Source organism: Apium graveolens, chromosome 1, assembly GCF_009905375.1.
Source record: "Apium graveolens cultivar Ventura chromosome 1, ASM990537v1, whole genome shotgun sequence".
In the NCBI taxonomy this organism is placed as follows: domain Eukaryota; kingdom Viridiplantae; phylum Streptophyta; class Magnoliopsida; order Apiales; family Apiaceae; genus Apium; species Apium graveolens.
Window position 1 is genome coordinate 177,361,803 of NC_133647.1, and position 19,402 is coordinate 177,381,204.

The window sequence follows — 19,402 nt, forward strand, 5'->3', positions numbered from 1 at the left end:
CCCCTTGTAATTGCACAGCGGAACAAAAAACTACCGGAATTGATTTCCGATCGCACATAACTATTACAAAATACCCGGAATAATTACAAAAAAAATAGATCTAATACAAAACTAATTTTGTAAAATCTATTCTAACACGATCAACCCTCGTGTAAATTACAACCACGATTAAACCACGTGGAAACCAAAACAAAAATTAACCACGATTAAACCACGTGGGATCCAAACACATAATTAAAATATACATGGTCATAATAGTGGATTAACAACCTGCATCAAAACCAATACAAGCAAAACACTATATACACGCATATATAATTACGACATGGACATTATATCATAAAACGTAGAACCCATTACCAGGCTCTGATACCAATTATTGGGAACCACGGACTTAGGGTGTTACTACGTTTTACGATAAAGATTACGAAAAGAGGATTACCTTGTTAATGGTTGATTCCATGCTCTTCTATTGTATTCCCAAATTCTCTTGAGCGAAGTGTGGCCTCCGTCTTCTTAAGTTATCCTCTCTTCTTGCTCCTTGGTGGCTACAATATGTTTTCACACAATTCCAAGCAAGAAGAGAATAAGAATATATATAGGCTACAATAGGGAACATGGATAATTAGGTTGGGCCTTCTAATTACATCTTGAGCCTAGCCCAATGTAATTAAATATTAATTCAATCCACTAAAGAATTAATATTTGCACTACATTTTCTAATACCGTAATTTAATTAATTCGGTTCCAAATTTATTTGCTTATTAAATTCCCCATGTTTAAAATATCATATGTCCATTAATTAAATAAATTACTGATAATTTATTAAATTAATATCTTTTATCCTTGATCATCCACTCAACCTTTATTTAATTATGCCAGAATAAATTCCACCTGCAGGGTTTCACATAATTAAATCTTTTTGAGCTTTCAAGGGGACATCATTAACCCGAATATTATCAGGACATGGATTCCTTCAATAAATAATATCCACCATGTATATAATTCCATCACCCAAAATATAATGATATAATTCAAAAGAATGATTTCATATATAAATCAAAGCATGTAAATAATATACACGTGTCAATTACTATTTCCGGATTAAGAACCTAAGCATTAATAATAACATAGAATCTTAGTTCTCCTTCTTAATCAGTATTAAGGGAACAATTCTAAATTTGATCATGTTCAATATACACAAAGTATACTAGTATTATTTATTAGTCAATATAAACTAATCTAAATAATACTACAGGCATACCAGTGGATTGTCCAACACCACATGTGCTGTGAACCTTATTATATTATATAACCGTATTTAACAATCTAATATTATGTATCCCATTTGATACTAGATTGTTCACAATATATAATATTAGACAACATGTAAACATTCAAATGATTCTCAAATAAACTGGCCAGAAATAAATGTACATACTTCAAATAAATATTTTCAGTATACACTAACACAAGGTTGTTTCTTGAGCGTATCTGTTGGACTTCAATTTCTCCATTTTCTTGAAGGTCATGTGTGAAGAAAAACTTGGGCGAGTTATGTTTAGTATTATCGCCTTTGATATAACCTTTCTTTAGCTGCTCGATGCATGCTGCATTATCTTCGAACATTACTGTTGGTGTCATGTCATGATGCATGCCACATGACTCTCGAATGTGCTGACATATTGATCTCAACCAGACACATTTTCGACTAGCTTCATGGATTGCAAGAATCTCTGCATGATTAGAAGAGATTGTTTTACAGATCGCCATGAGATGGTTGTATCCCCATAAGTGAACAAATAACCTGTCTGTGATCGAGCTTTATCTGGATCAGATAAATATCCTGCATCTGCATAACCCGTTAGCACTGCTTTGGATTTATTAGAATAAAATAAACCCATATCAGTTGTGCCTCGAAGGTACCGAAAAATATGTTTAACACCATACCAATGCCTCCGAGTTGGGGCATTACCGTGTCTTGCTAATAGATTCACAGAAAATGCTATATCGGGTCGTGTATTATTAGCAAGATACATAAGCGCGCCTATAGCACTGAGATAGGGTACTTCAGGACCGAGTATCTCTTCATTTTCCTCCTTTGGTCGGAACACGTCCTTTTTCTTATCATGTGATCGAACAACCATTGGAGAGTTAAATGGATGTGATTTGTCCATGTAAAACCGTTTCAAGATCTTTTCTGTGTATGATGATTGATGCACAAAAATTCCATTTGGAAGATGTTCAATTTGTAATCCAAGGCAAAGATTTGTTCTCCCAAGATCTTTCATTTCAAATTCTGCTTTTAAGTAATCAACTGTTTTCTGGAGCTCTTCAGGAGTTTCGATGATATTCAAATCATCAACATACACAGCCACTATAGAAAATGAAGATTCTGTTTTCTTTATAAAAATACATGGACAAATAGGGTCATTCTTGTAATTTTCTCTTAGTAAATATTCGCTTAACCTCTTATACCACATTTGACCAGATTGCTTTAATCCATATATGGATCTTTGTAACTTAATAGAATAAAGATCACGAGAGTATAATTTAGATGCTTCAGGCATTCGAAATCCTTCAGGAATCCTCATTATAATATCTTTCTCAAGGGAACCATACAAGTATGCTGTCACAACATCCATTAATCGCATTTCTAATTTTTCAATAACTGTCAGGCTAATAAGATAACGAAAAGTTCTAGCATCCATTACAGGGGAATATGTTTCCTCATAATCTATGCCTGGTCTTTGTGAAAATCCTTGAGCAACTAAACGTGCTTTATATCTCACAATTTCATTTTTATCGTTTCTTTTTCGCACAAATACCCATTTATAACCAATGGGTTTAGTCCCTTTAGGGTTTCGGACTACAGGTCCAAAAACTTCATGCTTGTTAAGTGAGCTCAATTCCTTTTCAATTGCTTCTTTCCATTTTGGCCAATATTCCCTACGACGACATTCTTCGACAGATTTTGGTTCAAGATCCTCGTCTTCCATTATTATATCAAGTGCTACGTTATATGCAAAATTTTCATCGATGATGATGTTATTTCGGTTCCATTTCTTTCCCGTGACAACATAATTTATAGAGATCTCTTATATTTCAACATTTTCAGGTACCTGGTCCTCTTTTGGGGTTTGGTTATTCATGTCACGGGTCTCTTCTGGGGTCTCTCCTTGAGATTTTATTTCATCTATTTGGGCATCATCATATTTTGCTCCTTTTCTTTTCCGAGGATTTTTATCTTTGGAACCGATTGGTCTACCTCGCTTCATGCGAGGTCTTGACTCATTTGTCTTGATAATTTGTCCTTCAGGGACTTCAATTTTTGAAGGAAAATTTGCAGCTGGTATGTGCGACTTAGTCACTCTATTGATATCATTAAATGCATCAGGAAATTGATTTGTTATGCCTTGTAAATGGATTAGTCTTTGAACTTCTAATTCACATTGGTTTGTACGAGGATCAAAAATGTTCAATGTTGGTGCATTCCATGTAATTTCTTTCTCCAGCTGCTTATTTTCTCCCCCTGATTTAGGGAAAATTTTAAGCTCTCCCCCTAATTTTGGAAAAACATTTTCATCAAAATGACAGTCTGCAAATCTTGCTGTAAATAAATCACCTGTCATTGGTTCAAGATATTTAATTATTGAGGGAGATTCATAACCAACATATATTCCCAATTTTCTTTGAGGACCCATCTTTGAGCGTTGTGGTGGGGCAATTGGGACATATACAGCACACCCAAATGTTCTAAGATGGAAAATATTAGGCTCTCTTCCGGAGGCCAATTGCAAGGGAGAGAATTTGTGATAGCTTGTAGGTCTGATGCGTATAAGTGCTGCCGCATGTAAAATGGCATGTCCCCAGACTGTAACTGGGAGGTTTGTTTTCATAATTAATGGTCTAGCAATCAATTGAAGTCTTTTAATAAATGATTCTGCAAGACCATTTTGTGTATGAACATGAGCTACATGATGTTCAACACGTATCCCAATTGATGCACAAAATTCATTAAAAGCTTTTGATGTGAATTCTCCGGCATTATCCAATCGAATTGTTCCAATATTATAATCCGGAAATTGTGCCCTTAATCGGATTATTTGCGCAAGTAGTCTCGCAAACGCCAGGTTACGAGATGACAATAAGCACACATGTGACCACCTTGTTGATGCATCGATTAATATCATGAAATATTTAAATGGTCCACATGATGGGTGAATGGGCCCACATATATCACCCTGTATTCTTTCTAAAAATTTAGGAGATTCTGTTCCAATTTTTGCTAAGGAGGGTCTGATAATCAATTTTCCTTGAGAACAAGCAGCACAAGAGAATTCATTACATTGAAAAATCTTCTGGTTTTTCAATGGATGCCCATGTGAATTCTCAATAATTTTTTGCATCATAATTGATCCAGGATGCCCTAGCCGATCATGCCATATAACAAAATTATTTTTGTTAGTAAACTTCTGGTTTACTGTGGCATTTACCTCAATATTTCGAATATTGGTATAGTATATTCCGGAAGAAAAGGCTGGCAATTCTTCTATAACACATTTGCTACCCGAAGTGATACTTGTAATATAAAGAAATTCTTTATCCCCTTTATTCACCGTTTCAACGTGATATCCATTTCTGCGAATATCTTTGAAACTTAATAAATTTCTTTGTGACTTTGGGGAGAACAACGCATCATTTATAATAAATTTTGTTCCTTCGGGTAGTAATATAGTAGCTCTTCCGGAGCCTTCGATCAATTTTATACTCCCGGAAATTGTGCATATATTGCCTTCATATTTATTTAAAGAGGTGAAATATTTTTTATTTTTAAGTATAGTGTGAGTCGTTGCGCTATCTACAAGACAAATATCTCCCTCTTTTGTTATATGCCCAATGCGAGAATATAAAATTTCCATATTGCTTCAATAACAGATAAATATATAATTAGTAAGGATAATCATAAAGAGATACAATCATATACATGCGAATGTAAAATAAAGCAAATAAGTACATCAAGCATTTTGTTTATCATCTAGGGTAGTGATGCCATCAGGAGTCTTATAAAAATCAGCGGTATCCAAATAAGTCATTGTTAGGAGATTGTCTGCATGTTCATTATCTTTGAAAACTAAATTTGCTTCAACATTCTTGCCTTTGTCCTTCATGGACGCTTTGATAAAGATCAGCTAGGTGTTTTGGCGTACGGCAGGTACGTGACCAATGGCCTTTCATTCCACATCTGTAACATTCATTTTCAACAATCTCCTTTCTTTTATCAATGTTTTTCTCCAACTTCTGGTCGGGATTAGATTTATCATGCTTGAAAATAGGGTAATTTTGGATTTGAGATCAAATCTGAATATTTTGTAAAACCTTTTTCACGTTATAAGTTTTTTCCATCATATCCGTATCAGTAATATTCTCTCCGCACAGTAATATGCTTCGTTAACACTTTTATAATAAGCACATTCGGTCAATATTTAAAAATATGCAAGAAAAACACATATGCATTAATATTTAAAAACCCATGATAATATAACATGATGATGATGCATTGAATTCAATCTAGTGGTACATTGAATGCAATCTACTGTATAAAATGGTTAATTATAATAAAGTCAAATCTGATCAGTTTCAAAGAATACCAATTTACTCTATGAAGATGATTTTATCTGAAAAATTATAAAAAAACACAAAATGTAGAAAATTCCGGGACCTTTCCAGAATGGTAAGGCTCGTTTAAAATGAACAAGTAACGAATTCCGAAAACAGATATTTGTGGACTGTGGAATCAGAATCAGCTCCTAATTATGATAGTATTTTGATATTTAAGACATCGAAATCGCATTATATGGTAATGGAATGTAAAGACAAAAGGTAGATATCGAAAAGCGATTTTCAGAATGGTATGGCTTATAATATTTGAACTAATATTCAATTTAATATGAATTTTAGAAGTCACTGCATATCATCCTAAATCATACAATCAGATTACACAAAATGCAGATTTTGACATACTTATAAGCAGATTTTGGAAAAACGCAAAGAAGAAAGATTGTAGATAATCAAAAAGTCTTTACAACGAGTATAAACTCAATAAATTCCAATGAATAATGAATCAGATACAAAATATAAAAGAATCAGGCACATAACAAACACATAAAGATCATCCATTTGCAACCGAAGCAAAGTAAACTAAAAATAGTGTACTTACCTGGTGGACAAACTGAAATAACGTAGAATCCTTCTTCTTCTTGAATTTCCAACACCTATTTACACTTTGATGATCTCCTTTCAACACTTAAGTAAAATTGATCTCCTTATTTTATAAGCAAATCGTGCTGATAACGTGTTAGAAATATATTATGATAACTATATTATAGATATGTGAGAAAGAGAGAGATTAATAAGAGAATATTGTATTCATTCAAGTGTCTTACAAGATGAGAATTGAGTCCAATTTATAGGCTCACTAGAACATAGGTAGAGAAATCCAAAGGCCAAATACATGAACATAGGTAGAGAAATCCAAAGGCCAAATACATGTACTTGAAAAGTCAAAAGTCAAGAGTTATGACTTTAGAAAGTCAAGAGGTTGTTCTAGAGTATTCTAGAGACATTATCTAATTTTCATCTAGGCATCAATATACATCTGTGATCTACATATTGCATTCTTTGTTGGTGCAAATTAGTGTGTGCATGTGCCTCTACTTTTGAAAAGCATTTGTTCCTAAAATTCATCACTTTCTCTAGTCAGATTGACTAGTTCGCTAATGAAACATTTAGCAGATCACAGTACAATACACTACAACACTGATGTGCACACTAATCATATATGGAAGGAAGTACAAGTCCAATGGTTATAGGCAACATTTAGAAAGTAATTATACTTATACGGTTATACCTATACATTTACAATGCAAGTATAAGAACAATTCCAAGAAATTCATTATTGGAATAGATTTATTAAAAAAGAGAATATAATAAACCTTAATAAAGTAAGACAAATAACCTATAGGTATTCGTAAATAATCATAATAATCCTGTATCGAATATACTTTTCCATTTTCAGATTTGCCTAAATATAAATCTTTTCTTCGAAAATTATTCTTAATATTAAATATGATATCTGAAATACTTTAATATCCAACTTTAGTACTTTACCATAATTACCATAATTCCTTTGTTCTAAATTTGGAAACTTATCTATGACCAATGATACGTTTACATGTACAGAGCCCCTGTTTTTGTACGTGTACTAATTAAAATGTTGTCATACATACGTGATACTCCATTCGTGAACAGATTCTAAATCTCTTGTATTTCGCTTATTTAAAAAATATAATATTCTCCTGACAATCGAAAAATAATATTCTTGCACCTTTTCATTTGTATAATCTATTTCGAATTTTCATTATCTGTGTTACTTCTTCAACTGTTTAAATTTTCTGGTTTGTTTATTTGCAACTTATTGAACATTACAGAGCAGCCTTTTCCAAGTTGCAGATGAAGCATTCAAAGACTCGACATTCATTGGAGCACTTTTCTCACAGGTTTGCAGCTTAGTTTACAAATGTTGTCTGAATGACATTAATTGTTATGGAACTAGGATTTAAAAACCTTTGCGGTCCAAAGTATTTATTCCTAAGTTTTGAAGGCAAACCAGCACTACTAGAAAAAGTAGAATAAAAATTACACATTAGACATCGGTTGAAACCTGCGGGATTGTTTTTTGTACTGGTATTTTGTTATATAGAATTTCTACCAAGTTTCTAAGCCAGCCGGGGCTGAATTCTGGGTCAGCCTCCCGTTGCTTCGACACTGACTTGTATACATACGACTAATCATGCAAACTATAACTTTTCTCAGGCGCAACACTTCTTGTAAAAAGCGAAATGAGAACATGATCAGGCTAATTCTGATAGCATTGGTTGGAATTGTTTCTGGCTTCCTGATAGGAGTATCGTATCCTACACTTTGGTCTAAGGTATGTAGAATTGTCTTTAATTGATTTTCTTCCCTGCAGAGTCCCCCCTGTATTATAGCCTAGTCCTCGTAGATACTCACCAGAAGCCTCGATAGGAGCATGTGTGCTGCAATTCCTTGAACTCTTAGAATAATTTCAGCTCTTCAATGGACAGATGTCTCCTATTTTTTCAACCATAAAAACAGCTCAAGACGTCAATGATACCTGGAAGGTACACCTTGTGTTATGATAATGAGTACATTGTGGTTCTTTTTTACATTGATTCATAATTTATTCCTATATATGATAAAATGATATTAAATTTTGATATTCGTTGGTAACAAATAACCAAATATGTTTCTTGCATTGTTTCGGACAAGAGTTTACCACCCTTTCTGCAATTAATTAATTTGAATATATTATGGTCATTATCTTGCTTTGATATAGACATCAACTATTTAAAATATATATAGTTTCTTATGCATCTTATTAATTTCTTGGTTTTCTGGGAGTGTTTCATAAAGTGAACCATCATACATGATTAGACTTGTGCATTTGAAAGAAAACGGAGAATGGAAACTAGAGTTCATTTCATATGCAGGCCCTTACCAGTAATGATTCATTGAATTAGCGTTAAATTTGAAGGTAATCACGATAGAACGTGTATATGTTCTGGTTTTTCAAATGTTGCCTACATGCACTAAACCTAAACTTCTGAAAGTCTGTTTAAATATGGACATGGAACTGAGCTAAAGTCAGCTTCTCCTCCAAAAATTGACCTATATCCTGGCAAAGAAAAAGTATAAGTCACTAATGTGTATGCAACTTTGTTTTTCTCAATCTGGTGTAATTGTCTAATATGTACAACTATTCTTTTAATACAAAAACTCATAGCTCATGTTTGTATCCCTATTCCCTACTGAACTTACGCAGATATGGGTTCCATCAAATCCGCGAGGTGCAGAAAGATTAGTGCCAGGCATTGTTGTTCCGCATTCAGACCTTTGTCTTCGAAGAATGTATGGTAAACCCAGTGAGGTAATTATCTGTATCATTATGTTTATTATCTATTTACCATATACATTATGGTCACAAGTTTAAACTTATTATCTTTCTACACCTGACAAGTAGTTGACATTCTGACTAAGTGAACTAAATATATTAATAGGATTACATTGGCAGAAAACTATTAGGTGATGTAAAAAGATACTACATAGACCCCTGCCTCCTTAAAAGGAGTGATTACTTCTGTAAATTCTGTAATTATTGTTATCATTTGGGAACCTCAAAAGTGGAATTGCCGAACATGATACTATCTGATAATGCATGAAATATTGATTAATCTTTCGTTTGCAGGACCTAACTATTACGCCAAAGTATCTTGTGACTTTTACAGTTGGTTATAATCAGAGGCATAATATTGATGCTGCAATAAAGAAGGTCAGCCCCTCCCTCACTATGTTCTCATGGAAGTTGGAATAAAATAAAAATGGCCTATTATTTTTGTATCTTTGGCCTTGTTTTTTAATGGTCAATTACTGAAGTTTAAATACACATAAACCCTGCCTCCTTAGAGGTTTGAACCCGCGACCTCTTAAGCGTGTATACTAGGCTACAATGCTAGGAATGTATGTGGCCTTTGCCTCTCTCTGAGAATGTTTGTGTTGCAGTTTTCAGAAAACTTCACAATTCTTTTGTTTCATTATGATAATCGAGCAAGTGAATGGGATGAATATGAATGGTCAAAGAAGGCGATCCATGTAAGTGCCCAGAAACAAACGAAGTGGTGAGTAACTATTAGGGTGATTCTTCCTTCTTTTTGCAGTTTGTCAAGGTATTTATGTCATGCTTATATACTATGATGACTTTTGTCCAAGGTGGTATGCAAAAAGATTTCTTCATCCTGACATTGTTGCATCTTATGACTACATATTTATCTGGGATGAGGATCTTGGTGTTGAAAATTTTGATGCGGAGGAGTAAGTATTAATAGCAAAAAGTTAAAATTTATGGAACGGCTCAAATTCAACAAGCTCGCCTGATTACTTGCTTTTTCCAGATACATTAAACTTGTCAAAAAACATGGTTTGGAGATTTCACAGCCTGGTTTAAACCCTCAAAAAGGACAAGCTTGGAGAATGACAAGAAGAATGAAAGGCAGTGAAGTTCACAAGTAAGGATGATGGAAATTCTACAAGAACAGCCACCGGTTATCCTTTAATGAGGAAAATTTACTAAATTGACTGTGATTTATTTCTCTTTTGTGTTGCTTTTGAACGTATTTCTTTAGGAAAGCAGAGGAGATACCAGAATGTTGCAAAGATCCTCATTTGCCTCCCTGTGCAGCGTATGACATGGTTGCTTCACAAGTTAATGTTTTAGGACTTTGAAGTCTTCTGGTATACTCACTCCCTGTTCTGATTGCAGGTTTGTAGAAATCATGGCTCCTGTATTTTCGAGAGATGCATGGCGATGTGTGTGGCATTTGATTCAGGTATCAACTATAGTTCATAATGCACTTAACTTTGATAATGTCCCAGGTCCTACATCTTCCCATTCAGCCTTGATTTCTTATAGTTACTCTCTTTGTTATGGCCTTGTAGAATGACTTGGTCCACGGATGGGGTCTTGATTTGGCCCTCCAACATTGTGTTGAGGTCAGCTCCGATTACCATATACTTCTTTTCGGTGTTTATTTTAAGAGTGGATGCATTTGATTTTGTAATGTGATAGAGTTTAATCCCTCTGAATCTGTTTTTTCTGTATAGCCTGCTTACGAGAAGATTGGAGTCGTAGATGCACAGTGGATTGTCCATCAAGGCATTCCATCACTTGGTGATCATGTATAGTGCACCAGCAAGCATTTTCCACACATGCATGCATACGCATAAACACAGACGCATTGACACATTTCTCTGTATTTTACATCCTGTATGATAGACCTAACGGATATCAGAATGTAATGTTTCACCATTTTGCTTTTGGTAGGGGCAAGCTGATGATGGGACACAACCACAGAAACAAGGGGTATGCTTTGCCATATTATATATTTCTTACAATATTCTGGTGTTCTATAAATATGTTATAGGCTGTACTAATGAAAGTCTTGTATCAAATCATAACTTTATGAACATTACCTTCATCATTCTTTGGTTGCAGCAACTGAGGTTGCAGGTGAGGAAGAGGAGTCAACAAGAATGGATAATGTTTGGAAGGCGGTTTAAAGATGCAGAAAGAGATTATTACAAATCTATTGGCATTGATCCTTCCAATATTCCCCATCACACCAATTTTAACAGAAGTTTGAGCATGAACTGTTAACATATTTAATTTTCTATTATTGAATAGTTCCGTTACTGTAATAATTTCCTTGTAAGGGTAATTTCCTTTATTATTGTTCGAACTACAGTCCAACAATGTATTCACAACATTGTCTTTCTCTAATCCTTTATTATTAGAGAGGTAAGTAAGATTATAGGGGAAATTAAACCAATTAATCACACATCAAGCTCAGAAGATTGATAAGAAACAAATGTGAAGGTTACAAATAAACAATGTACAAATCCCAGCTGGAGGTAAATAAATAAGCAATATACAAAATTACAAATTACCTTCTACACATTATTTCGTAGCACTATTAAAATTTAGAGAGGGGACTGAAAGAAGTTTGAAATATCTTATTTAGTTAGACACAATGTAATCCAGCTGGTTGGCTTTGCATAGTAATGCATGCCAATGAACTTCAAGCATTTGACTTCATCTTTCACTGTTCCAATAGGAGTCGCCACGTTGAAAGATCTTATGCTTGAGCTTGATATAGTCCTCAGCCTCAGCATCAATGTTATCTTCGATATTTACATCATAATGAGCTTCTTCGCGATTTGCACGTTCATAATTTAGCAGTAGATTCCTTCTAGCAGGCGCCTCAAATCCGTGAGAAGTTACGTAAATGCTTGAATATGGAGGAGTATCAACCAGTTTGTGTGGCATCTGTGCATTTTCCGGTTTCTGGTGGCTATTGTATTTGTGTTGCAGCTTGTGCTTGTAGTCATGGCTTAAGGTGATGAACTTCATCTTTAAGTGTTTTAGGAACAGTTATAATGATGACAAATCAGGATCTTTAAGTTTATGTAATGAAAGCTTTGATATTTGATTTTTGTTGATGTGCATATGCACATATATATAGTACCATGATTAGGTAGTTTTCATGATAGGAACGTCGAATGCAAGTGATTGAAAACGAAGAGAATTTAGTTTAGCTTTTTTGAGGCAGCCATGGCGCCTGACATTTCTAGTTCTTTCCACCAGAAAAATACCTAACTCATATTTGACACAACTCTGGTGCTTCAGAAGAATGTTTAATTCGAACAAAACATCAAGTCTTTAAACTCATTAGAAGTATTCATGTGCTAACATCTGTCTCAACCATAAATGACTTATTTAGGGGCGTTTGGATGCATCATAGGAATGAGAATCGAGAATGGAATTGAAAGATATGGGAATGGGGATTAGGGGAATGGGAATAGAATGAATGCCAAGGCATACGATGGGTTTGATTTATCCTCTTAGAGGGAATGGGGTCCCCATTTCACCCCCACTAAATTGCTAGTTCAATTAGGTTCCGATTTTGTTAACCGGGCACATTAATAATGACCAATATCTCTTTTAAATTAATATATAGTATTCAAACTATTTTAAAGAAATATAGGTCCATAAAAGTTGCTTGATAGGGCTTTGGACTTCTGTCTTTGTTGATTTAATCAGCTTCTATCTCGTCAGTCGTCAAAGATTCGCTGTGGCATATAGAAGAACATGCCTAGAAGGAAGAAGTTGTAAGAGATTCTGGCGTAAGAATTGAAGTTAATATTCCTTGCTTATAACCTAAGCAACTGGATTATAAATTAACACACGGATGAATTACAACTTTCTGTGTGCACTGGTTTTAGAAGTTAAATGAATGATTTCAGGCGATTAGTCAAATATTCAGAAATAATTTTTAATTTGCTTATTTCATTTTTGGGGACTACAAGATAAATTAGAGGATGCGGTGATTAGACTCCAAGAACTTGAGGAAAGAAATCTGCAGAATGTGATTTATGAATCTGACGATGTCGTGGTTTCATCTGAATATTTAAGATTCGGACTTCCTGAAGAAATGTGATGGATAGTTTATCCTCGTATGTAGACTTGTAGGGAATCAAGCAACAGTTGATAAGGCTTCAGCTTTGAGGAAAATAATGAGTAACTCTATGAATTACCCAAAATTTATAAATTCTTTCAGTTTTAATCAACATAGATGTTGAACTTAAATCAAACTGCATCCCACATGAAGAGCAGGCAATGCTCTGCACAATAATGGTTGTCGCGGTTACAATTCAGTCAAGGCTGTCATGCCCAAAGCTAGGCTGCTTATCTTTTATACGAGCTTTATTATCATTTTCTTCTTTGTTCTCCTTATCTGTAATAATTTTTTTAAGCTTTAAAGATGATTTTCCAGGGAGAAATCTAAGTTTCCAAATTGTTTTAACCATGACAAATATCAAACACAAGTTACACAACTCCCGTATATGTTATTAAAAATTATTTAAGCAGTAGGTTATGCTGGAAATACATTCTTAGTTATATAACAACCACAAATTATATATGTGGGGAAATTGGAGACATTGCCAAGTAATTAAAGTCTGCATGCTTCTGATGCATTAGTATCACGGCATCTCTAGTCGTCGTCTTCAATCGACTTGAGTTTCCACTCAGCTGACTGGTAACCTCCATGCATAGGGTTATGGAGCATGCTTGAGTGACCATAATTGTTATAGTCATGCTTCAGTGACTCGATCTTTGTTCCCATGGGGCCGTGTGTTGCCCCATGGTAAGAGCTTCCATAGCTGCCAGTGGGCATTCCATGGCTGAAGTTGCCGCTAGCTCCATGGTAAGAATTGCCATAGCCGCCCGTTGGCATTCCATGGCTCATACCACTGCCATGGGAAAAACCAGATGACATATGCCCGTTTGAGCCACTGCTGTAAAAATCAGTGCTAGTGTGGCTGTGTGGACCATGTCCACCAGATTGCATCATATGAGAAGAGCTGAATGATGGAGTAGGTCCCATATGCATGCTCTGACCATGGCCGTGGCCATAGCCCGAGGAGGAGTATCCATCATGTGAGTAGCTCTGTTGCTTGTAGCCACCAGGAAACATCTCTGATTGTAGAACCATTTTGTCTGTTGAGCTTGCATTTCTCTTGGTGATACTGAGTGCTATTTATAGTGTTACCTGATGATTCTAACTAGATATGCAGCATCTCATACCTGTCTGATCATGGACGGAAAGTTGCACTACTGACGGTGTTCAATCATATTCTTTTCTTTTCGGATCAGAAGATCCTAAAAACTTTATCCCCATCTTGCAGATAATCTATAATATTTATCTTCCAAGGCCAGTAGGCCACGGCATATCCGTCCCAAGTGAAGATTACTCTGGGGAATCCATAACATTAATCCAGTACAATTAATAAATAACCATCGATGTTACCTTAAAATTTTAAATTACGAGTCGAAGTTAATTGTTTGCAGAGTGTAGTTAAATCTACAACATACGTTAAAACTTGTGATATATGGTTTAATATCCAGAACTACATAAAACCACAAATCAAATGAGCGGGATTGGTGATGATGTATACGAAGATAAGTATTAGTCTACTTAATTTTCACCTAAGCTGTATATTATCCTATACTATCACAAGTTTTTATCTCAGAATCATTCAGTCGCCCTCTCCTCTGCCTCGCTAGTCTGCTTAGATCTCTTAATAAAGTTTTAAAACTCCGGAAAATTTTAAGGAGGTAGATGTGTGGATCATTTCTGATTCTTACATTACCGATTCTTCCAGAACCCTCATGGTCATGCCTGATTGTTATGCTCACAACTCTTCGAAAACTTGAGAGGTTAGGAAAAGAGATTAACATGTATATCGTGTTTGTAAGTTGATAGTGATGGACTAAATGTTAGTAGAACAAGTCCAGGTTCGGAGATGTTCAGATGTGCAGTTAAAATCATGAGCAATACATACGGATTTAGAACCTGATAAAAAATACAGCTCTAGTATATACAACATTTCAAAAACTCGAAATATTCAAGATTCTGACACTGTCAAGCTTCTCCGTCTTGATATATAAGAAGATGGCTTGCCTGTGCATATCCCATTTGACATATAGCACCGCTTGCAGATACTTAAACTCATGTATAATTCAGTTTCTTCTTTTCATATCTTGTGACTTGCTTTAAAGAGGCATGTCACATGTGCACCATGAATCTTGTGTTATTTGCACAAGACCAGATCCCGGAACTTCATAATAGGCCCGCTCTGTCTTTGAAAAAAATGAACGTCTCCGTTTATACAAAATAGAGAACCAATGTTGTTGTCCTGTTACCAACTTTCTTGTCAATTCGAACATGAAAGGTTCATTTAAATTTTTAAAATTAATATACCGTTTTACTGAGAATACAAAGATAAGTTAATTTTTTCTGAAATTCTATTTTTCGAGTTCGTGTGAAGCATACCAAGCACTTGAATATTGATAGTGTATGTTACTGCTGATCATACAAACATTCTGATGTGTCAAAATAGAAAGTTATAAACAGAAAACAACACAGGAACACATGCACATGTTTTACGCCATCTCAGGACATAGAATAACAAGCCATGCCAGAGAGGTGATGGGGGCCAAGTTATCCAGCATCATCATCAACCCATAAGCCCCCACTTTAACTTTGCATTATTTTATACTAGTACTAATAATAATACAATATTCTATTATCATCTTGTGTAAAACTTACAATGTTAAGTAAAAGTAAAAATGACCAAACTTCAAGCCCTTTTCTTCCTAAATAAATCTGGACTCTGTTAGCTTCCTTCTGCCCAAGAAAAATATGTCTAGCACAACTGGGATTATGGACTGGTTGGCTGAAGAGCTTTTTTCTGGAAGGTCAATTATAAAAATAAATAAAAGTAAAACCACACACATTTGCCTCTACACTGAGCCTCGAACCATCGACCTCTGATAACCAAGGAAGAGGAATATCCGCAAGCCTAACCAATGACTAGACCATATCGTTGTACATGTGGCAGAAGAGTGTCAACAGAACATGCCTACAATTCAATGATACACATATTCAAGTCTTTTAACAATGGGTGTGTGCAGGCCATACATGCTTAATCATTCACATGTTTATATTCACATTTCTCTAACTCTATAAAATGCATCATATCTCTATCTGTCCATGTATGCTAGCTGGCGCCTGCCCTCATATATCAATCATACAGGTACTCTAAATTTCACTGCCGATATACTGACAGTGGTTTAAGGGTATATTCTTTTGGGTTGGAACTTAAGTTGGGGGGAGGGTCTCTACCAGCACAATCACACCATAAGCAATTTAACTATTCCAATAATCACAAGCTCCAGCATTAAGTAAACGTGTATGCTAACTTCTACGTAAATAATAACCAACTCTCTTAATGATATGTTATATACAAATATCACTCTAGAAATTTATAGACTCAACTAACCTTCCAAATGTTTCCGAAAGAATGATTTATATGAATTTACGACAGAAATGTAGTGTGAACTAACATATTGCAGTCATCTGTTGATCGAACAAAAACCTCTGGCATTCCTGTTAGCTGAATCTCCAACTTTACACAAAAACTGGACACCAAAACTACCATAAGGGGTAATCAATCAGCCACCATCTTCTCGTACACAATTCCCAGGCAAAAGAAACTTATACTTGTCAGCATTTTCCAAAAGATATGCTGGAAGATGAACCGCGGAGTAAGAATGAGGTATGGGACCCATTTTTCCAATGATATCCTTAAAAGTATACTCCTCAGGTAACATATCAAATAGGTCGGCACCTCTGCAGATTACCGCCTGAACTCTTTTAGGGTTCAAAAATTTGGAGAACCTCACTCTATCATGATGACTGTATGCTTTCATCTTAAATATAAACTCACTAATACGTCGGAAGCAAAAGCTGCAATGCCAGCCAGCATCGGCCAATATGTCATCAGACTGGCGATAATGTGCGTATCTAGTCTTTCCCATCCGATATCTATGAATTGAAGCTCTCCAGCTATTATTATCCAGTAGAAACTCGAAAGAATACAGGTAATTTTTCAACCGAAGATGAAGGATTGGTGGTATGTCATCACACCACCTCAATAAATTGATGGTGTGTCTGCTTGGTATCTCATCAACATCTGACATTATTAACAAGTCATCATCCTGAATACCTGCTTTCCTAAGAAGGTAATCAAGTGCTAGCCGCTGATACGCTTCCTCAACGAATGGGTTTTCTCCTGGTTTATGCCTTCCGGGAATTTGGCCATAAGTCAATCGCGATTCAACAAACTGAAACCGATCTCTATGACTGGAAAAGTCTAACGGCTTCGGCAATCCCGTAAAAGTAGAATTTGACTCGAGAAGCACAAATTCTGTTATGTAAGGATGCAATTCTTTCCACCTGACAGTAAGCAGATCGACCTCATTACTGAATAGCACTGCATCAAATACTCGTCTAGGGAACTCACGGGTGCCCCAGCCATGAAGTTTACACAGATTCTTCATTGTCACATTCTCATGATAATAATGGGGAATCTCTCGAAAAGGTTTAGGGGGAGATTCCCATAATGGCCGGAAAAAGTATGATACTTTCTGACCGTGCAAATATAAACCAAAGACACATGTCGGTATCAACACTAACAGGAAGACATACATTTTTAAATCCAGTCCACGCATAATACAACGTATTCTCGTCATGCTCAACATACGTCCTGATTCCTGCATTTAATGAACAAACTAACTTTAGGATACTTGGTAAAGAAAAAGAACAAATAAGTAACATCCAACTAACGAGCACAACCTGTCAAAAAAAAAACTAACGAGCACAAAGTTCAACTTGTTGAAAGCAGGCCATGAAAAAGGAAGAGGCAACTTGAAAGAACTGTCTAAAGTCATTACAATAATGCAGACCTCTAAACATCATGCCTAAGCACAACACCAGAAGTATGCTAATTGGAACTTTACCTAAAAGCTAAAACACAAGGCATCTTATAAGCACAATTATATATTACTATCAAAGAAAAAAAGAGAGTATAAAGATCCTATTGGACTACATTACAGCATATATAGGCCTCTATAATTGCATGCCATTGATGCAACCAGAAATTGGAGCATAAAAAATATAGATATAAAATAGATACATACATGTGTCTACATGATCAAGAATCAACTTCTGCAATATATGCACTTTGCTTTACTAAAAAAATCAGTCCATTTGAGAAATACTATCTCCATCGCCAATTTCTTGACTTAGTCAAAAAAATATCTAAAATTAAGAGCAAAATTGAGGGTGTGATGTACATGATCAAGAATTAATGTAAAAAAATAAATACATTTTATAGGACTACAAAAATAAAAGTCCCTTTCAGCAAAGCTTTCAGAATTCAAATTTCTTGACTTGGTCAATGAAAAAAAACAAATGACATAGACCATGCCTTTTTACATTCAAATTTCATGCAGTTTTACAGAAACTAAACAAAGTACAGACACCCCCAAATGAAAAAATCAAGCATTGTCGAAAACAATCAAATCCCAGCAATGTAAACACATAACAATTAGATCTATATGCATATAAATCTCAAAAAGATTGAATCTTTAACATAAAAATTGAATCTTTATAACAAAGATTTAATCTTTACCTCATCAGAAGCATTTCCACATATATCATCAGACTTCTTAGAACAATAATCAGATCCTCCTTCCACCATCATATACACTTTCTCACAAAATCTCGTAAAGCTCCACATCCCTCCCTCCCTCCCTCCCTCCCTCCCTCTCTCTCTCTCTCTCTCTCTCTCTCTCTCTCTTTAATGTTTTTTTGTCAGGAACTCTGTCTCTGTCTTTAATGTTGACTCACAAATCAACTCAAAATCAACCCAAAAGTTGACTCAAAAATCAAACCACAAAAATAAAAAGCAAATATCAAGAAAATATTTAGGTTTCAGGAAACTTATCTATTTTGAATAAAAACAGATAATGTTGAGAAAAATAAGCACCTAAAGGATAGAAAGCCCTAAAAAAAATCGTGCAAAGTAGATAAGAAAAATATAGTGAGATGAGCAAGTTAAGAAAAAATAAATAAAGGGGGGAGAGTAGGGTGGGAAAGAAAGGAGAAGAAAAAGAATAAAAGAATGAAAGTAGGGGGATGAATAAAAGAGGGGGGTGTGGTCTAGAGAGTATGTGATAATGGGTGGCAGACAGACAAGAAGACAGTTTTAGAAGAGATTAACAAAATTAACATGAAGAGGAAGCCCTCTCTCTCCTCTCTCCTCTCTCCTCTCTCTCAGTCTTTTGCCCCACTTCTTTCTC

The 19,402-nt window shown here is 35.1% G+C and overlaps 3 protein-coding genes across 6 annotated transcripts; 1 reads left to right on the forward strand and 2 right to left on the reverse strand.

The window, feature by feature from the left end:
- Nucleotides 1–7,214: 7,214 nt before the first annotated feature.
- LOC141711980 (uncharacterized) lies at nucleotides 7,215–11,888 on the forward strand. Its single transcript, XM_074514726.1, has 15 exons — nucleotides 7,215–7,255; nucleotides 7,491–7,559; nucleotides 7,876–7,993; nucleotides 8,148–8,204; nucleotides 8,906–9,010; nucleotides 9,329–9,412; nucleotides 9,643–9,758; nucleotides 9,850–9,951; nucleotides 10,032–10,145; nucleotides 10,263–10,319; nucleotides 10,400–10,466; nucleotides 10,576–10,629; nucleotides 10,741–10,815; nucleotides 10,961–10,999; nucleotides 11,147–11,888. The coding sequence occupies exons 1-15, from the start codon at nucleotides 7,215–7,217 to the stop codon at nucleotides 11,291–11,293; spliced, it is 1,245 nt and encodes a 414-aa protein (XP_074370827.1). The 3' UTR covers nucleotides 11,294–11,888.
- Nucleotides 11,889–13,522: 1,634 nt separating this feature from the next.
- Nucleotides 13,523–14,221, reverse strand: LOC141671941 (uncharacterized). Its single transcript, XM_074478400.1, has one exon. The coding sequence runs from the start codon at nucleotides 14,187–14,189 to the stop codon at nucleotides 13,689–13,691; it is 501 nt and encodes a 166-aa protein (XP_074334501.1). The 5' UTR covers nucleotides 14,190–14,221; the 3' UTR covers nucleotides 13,523–13,688.
- Nucleotides 14,222–15,762: 1,541 nt separating this feature from the next.
- On the reverse strand, nucleotides 15,763–19,353 carry LOC141671950 (uncharacterized). 4 transcript variants are annotated; one of them, XR_012555313.1, is made up of 3 exons: nucleotides 18,733–19,353; nucleotides 16,604–17,812; nucleotides 15,763–16,119 (listed from the first exon to the last, which is right to left on the reverse strand). XR_012555313.1 is itself a non-coding variant. In XM_074478413.1 (2 exons), the coding sequence occupies exons 1-2, from the start codon at nucleotides 18,838–18,840 to the stop codon at nucleotides 16,712–16,714; spliced, it is 1,209 nt and encodes a 402-aa protein (XP_074334514.1). In that variant the 5' UTR covers nucleotides 18,841–19,353; the 3' UTR covers nucleotides 15,763–16,711. The 4 variants fall into 4 exon arrangements, 2 of the variants coding, with proteins under 2 accessions (XP_074334514.1, XP_074334529.1); XR_012555310.1 differs by having other exon boundaries at nucleotides 16,540–17,812; XM_074478413.1 differs by having other exon boundaries at nucleotides 15,763–17,812.
- Nucleotides 19,354–19,402: the final 49 nt, after the last annotated feature.

Bases quoted from the DNA above. Each gene is read 5' to 3' on its own strand.
- LOC141711980 (XM_074514726.1), top strand. From the start codon at position 7,215: ATGACCAATGATACGTTTACATGTACAGAGCCCCTGTTTTT. The intron at 7,994-8,147 runs GTATGTAGAATT...TTCAATGGACAG, and splicing joins ATCCTACACTTTGGTCTAAG to ATGTCTCCTATTTTTTCAAC. The intron at 11,000-11,146 runs GTATGCTTTGCC...CTGAGGTTGCAG, and splicing joins CACAACCACAGAAACAAGGG to GTGAGGAAGAGGAGTCAACA.
- LOC141671941 (XM_074478400.1), bottom strand. From the start codon at position 14,189: ATGGTTCTACAATCAGAGATGTTTCCTGGTGGCTACAAGCAACAGAGC.
- LOC141671950 (XM_074478413.1), bottom strand. From the start codon at position 18,840: ATGTGGAGCTTTACGAGATTTTGTGAGAAAGTGTATATGATGGTGGAA. The intron at 17,813-18,732 runs GTAAAGATTAAA...CATTAAATGCAG, and splicing joins GTGGAAATGCTTCTGATGAG to GAATCAGGACGTATGTTGAG.